This window comes from Talpa occidentalis, unplaced genomic scaffold (genome assembly GCF_014898055.3).
Source record: "Talpa occidentalis isolate TD23 unplaced genomic scaffold, MPIMG_talOcc4v2.1 talOcc4.14, whole genome shotgun sequence".
NCBI lineage: Eukaryota > Metazoa > Chordata > Mammalia > Eulipotyphla > Talpidae > Talpa > Talpa occidentalis.
In genome coordinates, this window is record NW_023601433.1 from 76,480,011 (window position 1) to 76,495,395 (window position 15,385).

The following is a 15,385-nucleotide window of genomic DNA, read 5'->3' on the forward strand; positions in this document are numbered from 1 at the left end:
TAGAGCTTCCAGTACCTTGAGAGAGATGGGGCTGTCGAATTATCCACATACTCAGCCAGTACTTGTTATTCCAGTACTGTTTCCAGTGCTCTATTTCTACTACTGCTACCTTAGTGGCAGCAGTTTCCCATTGTAGTTTGGACTTAGCACTTCCCCAGACCCAGAAGGTAGGACCCTAAGGCCTAGTATCCTAGTCCCTTTTCTGGATATAGACTAGTATCACTCCAGCATTCTAGATCATTCCATGATCTAGAACTTACCTCTAATTCAGAGAAACTGAGTGAGCTATGGGATTTCCAGCAAGTTTTTTTTTTTTAACAACCAAAGCAATGAGTTTGGAGAGCTCCCTGTGCCCACATTACTCTAATTGATCAAGAATTTAGCACTGATAGGATTCTTGGAAAGTTTCTGAAGTCCAATCATACAAGGCCTGAGGATGTGCTTTGAGAAGGCCTTTTTGCCATATTTTAGCTCCCTCCCTCCACCAGTGGCCCCCTAGTGCTTGAAGAGAGCATTGCCCTGTCTTTCTTTTTTCTTTTGTCCCTAGACTTGGGGGTCCTAGGGCGGGGGTAGTTTTGTGTTAGGAGGGGCATTCCTGAAGATTGTCTTTTTTCTCTTTATGAACTGTGATGGTTTGCAGTGTGGTTTACATTGCCTGTGCTACTAGAGATTTCATGTTTTTCCTGATTTTTTTAAAAGCACATCTTAGCACTCACTATCCTCTATTAGAATACTTCTGGCTTATATGTAACAGCAAGCACTAACCAGTTGAAATGGAAGGAAACTTGGTCTCTCATGTAAATTGTCTGGCTCTCAGATGGGCAAGTGGCAGCTGTTACCTCATTGAAGATCCAAATTCTTTCCATCAAGCTTCTCTGTCCACTATAGTTTATTGGCTTTGCTGGGCAGCTGACTCAGCAGTCAAGGAGTATCTGTTAGTCTCAGGCTTGACATTAGCATCCAGGGGATAAAAAAGGGCTCTTACCATTTTAGGAAGCCATCTCCTAGAAGCTGCCCAACCAATTTGTCCTTGCGTTTTCTGGCCTAAATTGGGTCTCATGCCCTTTTTTGAATTGTTGGTAAAGGGAATGGAATTACTAAATCAGAAGTAATTCCTGGATTGTTTCTTTCATTAACAAAGAAGGGCCAGTGGAGCTGACTTCCCTCCTTGATAATGTATCCTGACTTAGAAGATACTCAATAGCTATCTCCTAAAAGAAGGAGGTCTCACTTTACTTTACATTCTTCCCTTCACTTTTCATTATTGCATTGGATTTCCCAAGCACTAGTTGCTCAGCTGCTTCCTTTGGGAGGCACTTTTCTTTCCTCCTACATGACCCTCCTTAAATTGGTTTCTCTGTGATCCTCTGCAGCTTTGAGGATGCTTTCCACACTCTTAGCTTAACCTTTATTCTGCACATACTTTGAATCTTGATTGCTTCTAAATTCGTCTCATATTGGCCCAAAGTTGCTCCATGTAAACCATTGCTTATTAGCCATCACTTTCTCTCTGCCCTCACACTGTATCAGGCTCTTAGCTCCCAAAAGACTGCATTAGCCTCCTCTTTTGCCTCTACTAACTCTAGTACACCGAAATAGTTGTTAAAACCTTTGTCTAGCTTCTGCTGTGTTTTAGCAGTGTTCCCTATTTTCTTCTGGCTCTGTTTCACCAATCCCTGGCTAATGGTTTTGCCCTTTGCTAGGTGCCTACATTTGTTCATTTGTCATACCAGGTTCTAGCCCAAAAAGGATACCCTTATTGGCAGCCCCAATCAATCTTCCCCACCCTAAACCTATTAATATTGGTTCAAACAGAGGAGAATGAAGTGAGAGGACAAAGAAAAGGGGGAATTGGGTGTAAACATCTGTTCTGCTATTGCTACTTAAGACTGCTTTTCCAGTCTTTACCTGTGGAAACAGCATTTGCAAGAATCCTAAACAGTTTATTTCTGGAGCTGAGAAATCACATTGCGAATGAGTAGTACTGGGGCAAGGGAGTGCTAATGAGTACTGGGAAGGGACAAATCTCTTCCTTAATTCAGAAAGCCATGTTTTGCTGAGAGGCATTCTGCCTTGTTTCTGGAAGTATAGGGCAGGTTGGGCAGCTCTCAAGTTTATTAGGCAACACCTCTAACAACTCACACTGTTTTTTACCCTTGCGAAAGTCCAACCACCTTGCCCTTCACCTGTAAATCACAATGGCCTCATATTTGATCCTCCAGCATGAAGTCACAGTGGCTTAGGTGACCTTGAATGAATAAGTATTAAAAACTCAAAAATTAATTTGGTGTGCATGAGAAATAAGTAGTCACCCCAGATCAGTGAGAGGATTCACCAGAGACAGCAGGGAACAGAACAGGCAGACTGACGAAATACACTGCTGAGGGGAGCAGTGGACGAGACAGGAAAGGTCTGCTCGCCATGTGGGCATCTCTGCGGCCGGTGGGGATTGAACCAGCATTGCAGAGGCTCCGGACAGCTTCACAGCGCTGCGCTCAACTGTCTGCGCCACCAGGGAGGCCCAGTTGTGTCAGTTTTTTTTTTTTTTTTTTTTTTTTCCTTTTTATAGAGGCATGCTTTATTTATTTGTCTGCTGGTTTGTTTGCTTTGTTTATACATGCACTGGGTACAGTCAGAAGCGCGGGAGGGCGAGAGAATTCACCAGAGCCAGAGCGGGGAGCAGAGCAGGCAGAAGGACCGAAGCACACTGCTGAGGGGAGCAGCGGGCGGCAGGAGAAGTCTGCACGCCATGTGGGACCCTCCTCCGGTGGCCGGGGAGCAGCCGGGGATCGAACCGGCGCAGCAGAGGCCGCGGGCAGCTTCGCATCCCAGCGCTCAACCGCTGCGCCACCGGGGAGGCCCCCAGTTGTGTCAGTTTTATAGAAAACTTAAAATTTCATTTCCCTAAAGAAAACTACAGAGCCTCATGGCTTCACTGGTTGGAGACAAAAGGGGCACAGGAAGAAATAAGCACAACAGTGCCATTTGCTTCACTTACGCAGCAACTGCAACTTTAATCAACCAAGAAAGTCCCAAATATACAAGTGAAAAAAATTCAAACTTCACAGAGGCTTAACTACTAACAGCTACTTTTATGTACAGCTGTATAAGTTCAAAAAAGCTATCCTATATGTATATACAAAAGTTGTTTATACACAGGTCTGTACATAAGGGTTAGGTGCCACCTCTTGGTGAAGACACCAACACTTCATTCACATATTTTACAAAAAAAAAAAAAACCCACACAGATATACAACAGACAATCCAGGATTGACAACACCGTGCATGTTGTCAACCCTCTTCAGACCACGAGGGCTCCATTCAATTGGTTACGATCTTTCCAGCTTCCTTCATAATGCGGACTGCGCCAGGTGCCTGAACCCTTGCAGAGTGCTCCAAAGAAAAGCCCCAAATTATCCCACAATGAGGAAGCAGAGTCCTGGCCAAGGTGCCGCCGTAAGTCCAGGATTAGGTGAGCCCACCAGTCCTGCTTCACTGTCGGTATTCCAATTCATCTACACTGATGACTTTGGCAGGCATGGAGGGCAGGGGCTGCTGTAGCACATCTGAGCCAAACCATTTGGCTAGGCCCACCGGGGAGCTGCTCCTCTGATTGGGGCGATGCTCCAGCTGCGAGTGCATGTGGGGCAGGCCTGACCTGCTGGGTACATTTTGAGGGGTTGTCTGAATGCTGACAGCTGCTGCCTGGGAACCAGAGCCTGGAGGATGAAGAACTGTGGGATAAGGAAGGATTATTCATAACATGAAAATAGGTCTATATCATGTCCTGCTTCATTCAGATTATATCTCATAAAACCCCAAAGCCCTTTATTAAGGGCTTCATTAGGAAACTCTTTTGCAAAATGCTAACAGTGCCAGAAGACATACCTTTGAAAGATGAGCTATCTAGAAGCTATTCACACTGAGAACCCACCCTAAATGATGTGATTACTACCTCAGAAGGCAAGCAGTCACATCATAGGAGTGCTAATATTAACTGGTGAGAAGGTATCTACTCTGGGCAGTCCCTGTGTTGAACCTTTGTTGGAAAGATTCTCAGCCTCTTCTCCAAACAAGGACAAAGAAAGCCAGAGCACACTTGGTTCTCCTCCTATCTTTGCAGGGACAGGAATCCCACAGAGGCTGGTTCACCTCATCCTAGTTTCTGGTTAATTTTTCGTAGCAAGACTGTGATAAGGGAATAAAGAATGAACTGTCACTGTCATTTCCTCCCTTCTACTCAAACTGGTCCAAAAGCTTTAAGCCAATTCAGCCCACCTGTAGCTCACCTAGCCCATTCCTACACTTACCTGAGCGCTGTAATTGCTGTTGCATCATTGCCAGATGCAGAGGTGTCCCAGGACGAGGGTTTAGGAGAGGATGATTAGTGGCAGGTAAAGGGTAAAAGGGTTGACCCAGGATTGGACCAGATAGACCCTGTAAGTGAGTCAGATCCATCCCAGGAGGAAGCATACCTGAGGAGCACAAAGAAAAACTGATGAGATGTAATCTTAAATTTACTGGAAATTTTCCAGTTTTGACTAGTTTTATTGATATGAAGCTTTTTAAGAATGAAAAATGCTCAAGCTTAGGTTGCTAATTTGTTAATGGACTAAGGGATAGGTTGGATTAGACCCAATGCCCATCAGTTAGATGGAAAAATCTAATAATCTCTTTTTAGGGATGGAAGCCTCCCACAGTATAGTATTTCATCAGTGCTAGCAATTGTTGTCCTGCCAGGACCCACGCCAGGTCAGAAACTCACCAGCTTGGAGTAAATTCGGAAGATGCTGTGGATGGACTCCCTGGGCCAGCATCCTTTGGACCAACCCTGGGTGAAGCTGGTGAGCATGCCGAACAATTGGGACATGGGGAACGAGGGGAACTTGGTGGACAGGGCGGAGAAAGGGTGTTCCTGGAACTGGGGACACCAAAGTGGGTGTTTTTCTCCCAGTTGCTTTAGGTCGGTAATCTTGTTCTTTGGTGTAACGGCTGGTCTGGGACAGTGGGGTAGAACATGAAGAGCGCTGCAATGTTGACAATTTGGGATTTGTAGTTGGAGAAGAGTCTCGATCAGCACTGTGCACAGAGTTGGGTGACAGGAGACTCTCTGTAAAGATCCAAACGAATATTTTGGTGTTGGTAAACTAACTTCTCGCAGACATTCTGTCCTCCCAATGATCCATCCAGTAAACTAACTTTCTTTTTTAAAAGATTTTACTTATGCATATAAGAGTTGGGGTGTATGCCAGAGATGTGAGGGGGTGAGAGGATTCACCAGAGACAGAGTGGGGAGAACAGGCGGATTGACTGAAATACACTGCTGAGGGGAGCAGGGGGGGAGACAGGTCTGCTGTGCCATGTGGGTCAGCTCCCTGACTGGGGATCAAACTTGTGCTGCACTGGCTGCGGATACTTTTATAGTGCTGAGACTTAACCCCTTGTGCCACCAGGGAGGCCCAAATCTCATTTCTTAAAAAGTTCACAATCCTTATTTGATCCCCTCAACAAATTTGGAGGACTGCACTGTAAGGACCAATGTTTGCCTTATGATTAGGACCAATTAAGGTCACAGGGATTATTAGGGGCAGAGCTGGAACTAGTCCCCAAGTTTTCCAGTCTTCAAATACTTTGCTGGAACAAATTATTTTTGCTACACTATAAATCCAAAGGGACTGAAGTTATAAATTACAACCTAAAATACCTGTATCTTTATTCTTCTAATCCTTCCAACCTAGGATTAACTATAGGCAGGGGAGCCAACTCTGTGACTGGTGGTCCAACTCAGTTGGGCACCTTGCTTCTGTCCATTTGGCTATGGCCTAGATCTGTGTGGGAGCTAGTCCTGTTTTAGACACTTGGGATAAACATGCTTTTTAACTTAAGGGGAAAATCTAGTGTAAAATTATATAAATCGATTACAACAGAAAATTTAAACATCTATTTAAGTTTGGTGAAGGAATCTAAACTGCCTTTCTAGTAGCACAACTAGATTTTCTCAGTTTTTTCCAGAAGCTTTCTCATAGGCAAAAAGCTCCCACCAATACTCTAGACCTATGTAAACCCTAGTTTTTAGAATCTGTCATGTCCTTCACAATTCCAACTGTGCAGCTCCTAAAAGCCTGTCATGTGCCCCTTAACTCACTGTACAAACTTTGCTGGACATTTAACCTCCACAGACTGGAAACCTTTCAGTAGTAAAACTAGTTGATTAATTTGTCAAATAAGTATACTAATAAATTCAACTCTGAAGCCCAAATAAGGATCTTAATCTAAATAAAGATGATTAATCCTGATAGCACTTATATCACTATTGGATTGGTTAGAATTTCAAGGGGTTAAGTGACAGAGCTGGTCCAACCCTTCTCACTGGTCAAACAGAACTGTGATCCAGAGCAGCCACAGTTCTTGCCAGGGCTTTGCAGAGAATCAGGTTAGTATGGTTACTATTCAGGTCCATGTTCTCTATCACATACTTTCTTGAGTAATACACCCTCAACATCTCTGTAGTACCTTCACTGGTCTTCTGAGTGTCCTCTTTATTTTCACCAACAGCTGCTTTTCCAGGTGCTGGCTCTTCCTTGCTTTTCTCTTTGCTTTCATACATTTTACGAATCACTGAGGTAGGGGTAAAAGAAGGTGAAAGCTGCAGAGAAAAACAATTAGCATTAGCACATTCCCTGAATGCCTTTCCTTAATCAGGTCAAGATTAACTGGCTAAACTACTCCACATGTTTCCAGAGTCCCCCCTGCTACATGGTAGCAGGGGCCAATTCCAGAATTCTGGTCTCTAGCTGCTGAAGGAAAAGAAACAGAATGGATCAAACAGGTGGTTGTACCAAGTATATTATACCTTATTCACAACTCAACCTAGACTTAGCTCTAGTAAAGGCAGTTAGAACATAGTTTGAACCTACCTTTGGGGTCACGAGGACCTGCCTATGCAGTCTCTATTTTAGCCTAACCCTAGGCTGGGGAGAGGGAAAGAACAGCCAAAAGAATACCCTGGAATAACAGTCCTTCCATCTCGCAAAAGACATTTTATTATTATTTTTAAAAATTTATTTATGCATACAAGAGCTGGGGTACAGGCCAGAGATGCAGGGTTGAGAGGATCTGTTAGGGGGAAAAGGATCACAGACAGAGTGGGGAACAGAACAGTCAGACTGACTGAAATACACTGCTGAGGGGAGCAGCAGGCGAGACAGGAGAGGTCTGCCTTGCCATGTGGGTAGCTCCCTGGCCGGCCAGGGATCGAACTCGTGCTGCAGAGGCTGTGGATTGCTTAAGAGCGTGGTGCTTAACCCTTTGCTCCACCAGGGAGGCCCTCGTAAAGGACATTTTAGAAACAACCTCAGAAACTAAATCACTCCATATTTCTAATGTTTTCCTTCTTAATTTGGTTACCAGAAGATGTATAATTATTTGATAGTCTCTTCAGCCACTAGGACTCACATATGTGGTCATTTGTTCCCATCTCTTCACTATTTCTACTTTCATGATTTTACATAATACTTGTGACTATGCTCATAAAACTCCAAATCCCTAATGGCAGGAGAAGCGTGAATTATGAAAAGAAAAGCTTCTAGACCCTGTGCCTTCAAGGTGCTTAGTACAAAGACCCACTTGGAATCCTGAAGTACACAAGAACAGTTTTTCCCCTCGTCTGTCAGCCCTGATTAATGACAAAGGTCTATGGGGGAATGAAATTTTAAAAAAATACACTGGTTGGTACGTGGGTCAAGTTGTAAAATTATACTTGACACCATAAATAAGCAAACTTTTCTGACCCAGCCTCATTCATAATACTAAGACCTGAATCTGAATTTGTGAACATCCCAACATGTTTTACTGGACTACATGAACTGACCCTAGCCATCCCACCTACCTCACCTCCTGTCTTTTTACCCTTGTCCTCTTCAGCTTCCTTTTCCAACTGTTGTTTGACTATACTACACATTGCTTTGTGCACTCTGGCCCATACCCACCAATTTCCTGAACACACTTTCCCCAATGTAAGGGCTTCACTAGAAGCCTGAGTTAGATTGTGTCTTGAAAGGGGAAGGTATAAAAGACTAAAGCAATTATTTTTGTGGAAAATACTCATGAACATTTTGGGATTCAAGTGGAACAACACAGGCACTAACAAGGAGAAACCTAGGAGTCATTCATAAAGGCAAAGGCCACTGACCATGCTTGTGATGGGTGCTGCAGGGGCAGGGGATGAGGAATTCCCTCGGTGCACAGGTGCTGGTGACTTGGTCACTCGCTGTTGCCTGTGAATAGAACGAAGTATCAGTGTGAACGCTAAGATGCTCAAACCCCAAGTCCTAAAACCACAATCACTCAAACAGCTGAGGAATTTAACATCCTGTTTCTCTTATCCAATTCATTTAATAAGTGTTTAGCATATGCAAAACTACATGCTAAATTCTGAGGGAAGACAAAAGCTTAATAAAATATAGTCCTGGGATTTGTAAGAACTTTCATCTACTTGGAAAGATACTAACCAAGGGCAAACCAAGTCATGTAGACGTTAGGTATCAATAGATACAAGTAACAGCCAAGAAGCAGAAGCAATGATAGGATGTTCATGCTGAAGGGATTTTGGGAAAACTCTGGGAAGGAGATGGTTAAATTGGATGTGAGCAATGAGAAACTACAAAATGGAGAAAAATTCAGGTAGAAGGAACAGGTACAGGGACTTGGGAAGGCTGTGGGAATGTAGAGTTATACAGGACTGGTGTGTATATTTTGTGTCAGTGAGGTAAGCTAGGGAGGGCCTTCGTTCTGTGGGCCAGGCTGTGCTCCAGAGGACAGAGAGCAACACTTATTAGCACAGTTCTGGGCATAGGGCTGATGTTCTGTGAGACACAGGGTCATATTAAATAGAGAGCTGAAAGTTTCAGCTATTTTAAGACCCGGTTACATGCAGCATTCCCAATCAATCCTTATGTATATAGAAGGTTGATTCCAGGCCTTCCAAGTTAGTAAGAACAGATTCCCTTTCCCCACAGACATTCCACTAATTCTTCCTGTTACAGGAGAAAACAGTAAAGTGGTTGATGAAGATGTAGACAAGCTAAGAAATATGAGTTAGCCATCTAAGGAACGTGTCACTGCATTTCAGTCACGTCAGACCTTGTACCACATAGCCCAAAAAGTGCTAAATAGTCAGTGATTCTGAAATTTTATTTAAGAATAATAAGCAGCTGGGAATCCTAAACCCATGACTTCTTTCCAGTCTGTACGAGGTAAGCCCTAATGCTGCCACACTGAGACTCTGAATATGACAATGTTGGGAGAGTCAGAATACAAGTGTTTAAAAGGTAAATCTCAAATCTGCTGGTTCTGCATAACAAACTTCATTGGGTAAACACATGTGAGCACTTACTATGTGCTAGATACGGTATTATTATTTTTTGAAAGATTTATTTATTTATGCATACAACAACTGGGGTGTAGACCAGAGGTGGGGGAAGAGTGAGAGGATTCACCAGAGATGGAGTGGGGAGCAGAACAGGCAGACTGACGGAGATACACTGCTAAGGGGAGCAGCAGGCGAGACAGGAGAGGTCTGCTGTGCCACGTGGGTTGCTCCCTGGCCGGCTGAGGATCAAACTTGTGCTGCAGAGGCTGCGCAGATTGCTTCATAGTGCGGTGTTTAACCCTTTGCGCCACCAGGGAGGCCCCCCACATATGGTTTTAGATGCTGGGATATGGTAGTAAACAAAATAGACAAAATAATCTCTGCCTTCACTATATTCTTGTGGTTGCTGGATAGAGAGGGGTTACAGGTCGACAAAAGAAGAGTATTCTAGAAGATGGTAAGTACAATAAAAAAATAAAGCAAAGAAAGGAAAGGCATGCCTACCAAGGGACACAGCTATGTGCAGGATGTTCAGAGAGAGCCTGAGAGGCTGACATCTGATCTAAAACATGAAGGTTCCACTGATACTGATTTAGGTCTACTTGCTAGTTTTGAGTAAGTCACATTTTAAAAACCTGTGTCTGTATCTATAAAATGCAGCTATTTACTCTTATCTACCTTACCAGGTTGTTCTGGACAGTGAAAGTGATTTTAAAGTCAACAAATCATATTGGTAAATACTAATGAATACATTTTGTTTTAGAGTGAAATCCAGTGAAAGGGGCTCAGCAGATCACTTCTGAGCTCTATTTACACTGAGAGCTAATATAGATGGGATGCACTTAAAGTCACTTATGATTCTCAATGTCTTCTGAAAATGTCAACATACAAACCCAGCTGAAACAAGACACTGAGGCACTGATAAGGCAATTTTAAGAATCACATCAAAACATAAAAATTTCTTATTACCAAATACTGTCAGGACTAAACTGTAATGTTCAGAAATACATATATTGGTAATGAAACTCAAAAAAATGAAGGCAGTGTTTATTTTTAAAGACCAGACACTGGTGACTGTGGGGAGGAAAGGTGATACTGGGACAGGGCACAAAGCTGCTGGGTAGTTAACAAGAGAGTTTGCCTTATAAGAAGCTATATAGCTGCTTAGTGCACTTTTCTGGAAGGTTTTATTTTACAATAATTTTGCCACTTCCCACTTGTGGTTAGTTTCCTTTGACTACTTGTTACCACTAGTGAAAAGAACAGGAGGAGAGAGAAGTAAGTACTCAATTGTTAAGCTCAGACCAACAAACCCTTGATCAACAAAGGGATAGTTTGATAACTTAAGGAATCTGGGGGAGGAAGATAGGTGTTTTGTTTTTCATCATCTCATAAACAAGGAACTATGCTAGAGGCTACTTTTGTAAAAATGAATCCTTTAGATCAATAAAATAATTTAGGATGAAAAGTATGTGCCTGAAGTAGAATCCAATTGTGTTTCCGCTTCTAGTAACATTTAGAGATGGAATTCTCTATACTGTACAACATTATCAGTATGTGGCTAATTTGCTCATCTGAGGAAAATTAAGATTTATTTATTTATACAAGAACTGGGGTACAGGTCAGAGGTGCGGGGGGGTGAGAAAATTCACCAGAGAGAGCGGGGAACAGAACAGGCAGACGGGGTTGCTGAGGGGAGCAGTGGGCGAGACAGGAGAGGTCTGCCATGCCATGTGGGTTTCTCCCTGGCCAGCCGGGAATCGAACCTGTGCTGCAGAGGCTGTGGACAGCCTCACAGCGTAGCGCTCAACCCATCCCATTGCGCCACCAGGGGGGCCCCTCATCTGAGGAAAATTAATTAGCAAATCTCCACAGGAGTAGGACTGGTGGGCCTCCCCGGTGGCGCAGCGGTTGAGAGCTGGGTTGCGAAGCTGCCCGCAGCCTCTGCAGCACCGGTTCCATCCCCAGCTGCTCCCAGGCCACCAGAGGAGGGTCCCACATGGCGCGCAGACCTCTCCTGCGCCATGCTGCTCCCCTCAGCAGTGTACTTTGGTCCTTCTGCCTGCTCTGCTCCCTGCTCTGGCTCTGGTGAATTCTCTCACCCTCCCGCGCTTCTGACTGTACCCAGTGCTTGTATAAATAAATAAAAATAAATCTAAAAAAAAAAAAAAAAAAAAAAAGAGTAGGACTGGTAACATACCGGTTTCTGAATCCATCTCGGGTTCTGTCCATTTGTGGTTTGCTAAAACCAGGCTGGTAGAAGTTTGCTGCTGGCACTGCAAGGTCATGTGGTAGGGCCAGCCCCTCCAAAGCTGCCTGTTGCAATTCTAGCTGGCTCATCTGCTGAACCGAAGTGGCAGGAGAGGATCAGCAGAAAAAAGAGGACAGTCAATGCACTTTCTCCTCACGTATCACCTTGCTATATCTTATGTTTAAGTAACAGCCAAGTGAAATTTCATACTACAAACTTTTAATTGTGCTGCTATAAACTTACCAGGATTTTAACTAAGTATGACTTTAACTGTTCAGCACTGAGCTTGAATTATAGTTCAGAACCACTTCCAAGCATAATAACAATTCAATTCTCCATCCCACAAAAAAATAGTAAGAGGAAATCAAGCAACAGATTGAGTTTGAGGAAGAGTTTAGCCCGACCTGGGTTGTGACAGGGCTCATGGGCTTGCGCATGCCTTGGAATGGATCTCCAAGAAGTTGCTGTGGTCCTGGTGTGAAACCTGTTGGGAAAGTTACAATAACAATGAGTGTAAAGAGAGAAATCATCCATTAGAGAGGCGTTATCACTAATGCATGCTCCTCCTAGCAGGACACCATCTCTTAAAGGAGCACTGACTCCTGTACTGACAGTGGGCTATATGGACCTCAAGCAGAGGACTTGATTGCCCAGCATGCTGGTATATATATATCCATCTTCTCCACCAAGTTTTCGGCTTGTCCCTTTAGGCTGAGACCTCTATTTGTGAGAGAAAAGCTTTTCTAGGCCATGATTTAGCCCATTATCACCAAGTCCAATGGTACCAACGCAGAGGCCAGTGCTCTGAGGTTTCTTGAGGTTCTTTCCATTCTAACTCACTAACTGTGGAAGGAAAATTATAAAAACTTCCTTTTAAAGCATGACAGGCAGGGCCCAGACTGGCCAGAAGCATAAGGTGGTCTAGGGTGGCAGGAACAAAAAATTCTGTAAAATACATGGGTTGGACAGGTTTCTGAAAGAGCTTCTGTTCTTGTTCTAATTAGACACAAGACCTCACAGTTGACTGTGTACCAACTTTATGAGAAATAGAGCACCCCTACTCTCCTATCAAGGAAAAAGGGAGTCAAATTAACTTTTTTGGATTGAAGTCCCAACATAAAGAGGACTAAAAGAGCTGGAACCAATTTAGATCAATTTCAAGAGAAAGAAAAAACAAACCCAAACCTATAATGTGAACTTACTAATCTAAAAGGGCAGTTTGAATAATAAACTATCTTCCACATTTGTATTCCCCTCCCCAAGTATAATAAATAATAAACCCGCATTCAAATAATAAATCCTTTGAAACTCTTCAAGGATCCAAAGGAAGGACTTTGTCCCTAGATCCATAAAACAAGTATAACATGTTGGGGAGGGAGCCATCTATGCACAATCATATTTACCAATTGGTGATGGTATTCTAGGACGAAGGTAGTCTGCTGAGGCTGCTCGTGTCTGAAACACCTGTGACAAGGGAGGAGAGGGTGCTCTTTGGGCCAGTAAAGATGTAGACTCCAAGCTCCCCATAAGGCCACTCAGAAGATTGGAAGAAGCAGGTCTCTGAACTGGTGGACCCAGAAGTTCCTAAAGGGAGAAAGCCAAATCTATGTGAACAAATTTAGTTTTTCCTCTTAGCCAGAGACTATGGACTAAATTTTGAAAGCCAATGATGAATCTCCCTGATGCTCTAATGAGGGACTTGGCACAGGTACATGCAACACATTTCTCAAAATAATCAGTTAAAAGCATTTGCTTTAAGTTAGTGCTCCAAATACAAGTTATGTACTTTCAATTTTCATAGAAATTGCAAACCTGCAAATTGGACATCAAGGACTGACTTTGTCATCTTATTTTAGCCAACTCCCTGCCCCACATTGAGATTAACAGCAATAGAAGCATGTCAGCAGTGATTTCATATCCTCAATTGCCAAGGCAACATGAATCATTCTCTAATGCCTAAAGCTGGACCACAACACCAAAAAACCACTCAGAAGGACTCTGAGGCCCCAGTATGAGACTGAGAAGTACCTGCAGAATGTTCTTAGGGACAGGCTGGCCTGGAATCTCAGCAGGGGACATCAAATGGCTTTCAAGGTTTCGCTAAAAACATCAAAAGAAAATTAGTTTTAACCTTCTTCCACACTTAACTTACAGAGTTTGGGCTCACAAGAAAGCATTAAAAATTCCATGGAGTTGACAAAACAGCAGAATGATGTCCAAATAACAAAACTAGCTTAGATCCACTTGTCTCACTGTCATCACACAGGTCCCAAAGATCTGGGACTGGAAAGAATCTTCTAGACTCCCTCAGAGTCTCTCAGGTCTTTTCCTTCCTGTGGTAACCCTAATCCATTTCACTGTTTCTATCACTGTGACCAAAAAGAAGGAAAAAAACAAAATGGTGGAATAGGGGAGCACACACTTAGCAGGAAGCCACATGTAGGAAATGCTGGTAATTTATAGATTGTAATTTTTTTTAAAAGATTTATTTTATTCATACAAAAATTGGGGTGCGGGCCAGATGTGCGGGAGGGTGAGAGGATTCATCAGAGACAGAGCGGGGAACAGAACAGCAGATTGACTGAAATGCACTGCTGAGGGGAGCAGTGTGCGAGACAGGAGAGGTCTGCTCGCTATGTGGGTTGCTCCAAGGCCGGTGGGAACTGAACCGGCACTGCAGAGGCTGCGGACAGCTTCACAGCGCTGTGCTCAACCACCTGCGCCACTAGGGAGGCCCTATAGATTGTAATTTTTGAGGCAATCCTCATTACCCATTACCTTTATCAAGATTTACAGATAATAGATGGCACTTAAAATCTTATTAGAGACTTGCAATTTTGGCCAGAATGGTTATAATTCAGGAAATTTAAACTTCATTATTATAAAACATGTTGTTCCAAAATTGGTCTCACATACAGGGCAAAATTCAAACGCTCCACTTTTTGTTCTTTTAATGTAGCAGCAGTTATATTTTGCATCCAACCTGCATTATTTCCTGCACTTCAAGACATTCTTGTGCCCATTTAGCTCTGCCTCAAGTGCTTCTCTGGTAGTTTGCCTTCTAGCTGGAGCTGCCAAGATCACGGTAGTGTCTTCAGGCAGGCCTGACGACAATCCAAAGATATCCAAGTGTTTCACTGTTGATTTTAGAATTGATCATCTGATTGGTGATTTAAATCAGCGATCTCTTCAAGAATCATTTAATTTCATCTAACAAAAACAACTTTATATTATATGACTTACTATATTTGGAGGATAGAATCTACAATTCAATTTGCATGAGTTTAGATTGAACTAACATGTCCTACTTGGGGGACGAAGGAATACCACTGACTCTATAAACAGATGGAGGCACATCAAAAACAGTATGCATAACATACACAGGTGTAGTAACAACACATACATCAAAGTAGTATTTCAGGATGACACCTGGTGTGTTTGTCATACGTCTTTCCTTATTGCTATCTTTTCTAGGTTAGATTGAGTTTGTTACTTTTTGCCTAACAACTTGAATTATATCATTCACCCTTTTACACAGGTTTTTGAGGCTCTTTCTCATGGCTGAAACCAGATATATTTCAGAACAAAACCCCAACATCAAGCCAGTTACCTTCACAATGCAGGTAGACAACTATGTTAATATCAAACTCTAGAACCATATCTGAAACAAATGTTGAGCATCTTGTAAACTATTGAATTCCACCTTTCCCTCCATTTTTTTTAAGATTTATTTATGCATACAAGAACTGGGGTACAGGCCGGGG

General features: G+C 43.0%; 2 protein-coding genes across 5 annotated transcripts in view; one reads left to right on the plus strand and one right to left on the minus strand.

The window, feature by feature from the left end:
• Positions 1-2,986: 2,986 nt before the first annotated feature.
• Positions 2,987-15,385, minus strand: part of EIF4ENIF1 (eukaryotic translation initiation factor 4E nuclear import factor 1) — a 45,566-nt gene continuing 33,167 nt past the window's right edge. For 2 of the 4 annotated variants that reach the window (XM_037510945.2, XM_054695264.1), the window contains exons 11-19: positions 13,650-13,721; positions 13,025-13,205; positions 12,026-12,105; positions 11,571-11,710; positions 8,192-8,276; positions 6,514-6,646; positions 4,766-5,110; positions 4,311-4,475; positions 2,987-3,734 (exon numbers count right to left, since the gene is read on the minus strand). In XM_037510945.2, the coding sequence (XP_037366842.1) occupies positions 3,493-3,734; positions 4,311-4,475; positions 4,766-5,110; positions 6,514-6,646; positions 8,192-8,276; positions 11,571-11,710; positions 12,026-12,105; positions 13,025-13,205; positions 13,650-13,721 (1,443 nt within the window). In that variant the 3' untranslated portion in view covers positions 2,987-3,492. Of the gene's footprint in view, positions 3,735-4,310; positions 4,476-4,765; positions 5,111-6,513; positions 6,647-8,191; positions 8,277-11,570; positions 11,714-12,025; positions 12,106-13,024; positions 13,206-13,649; positions 13,722-15,385 lie in introns of all 4 variants that reach the window. The other 2 variants (XM_037510943.2, XM_037510944.2) reach the window with 1 other exon arrangement.
• SFI1 (SFI1 centrin binding protein) overlaps positions 15,166-15,385 on the plus strand; it is a 104,250-nt gene continuing 104,030 nt past the window's right edge. The window contains exon 1 of the mRNA XM_037510932.2: positions 15,166-15,244. The gene's annotated coding sequence lies outside the window, so the exon portion shown is untranslated. The remainder of the gene's footprint in view (positions 15,245-15,385) is intronic.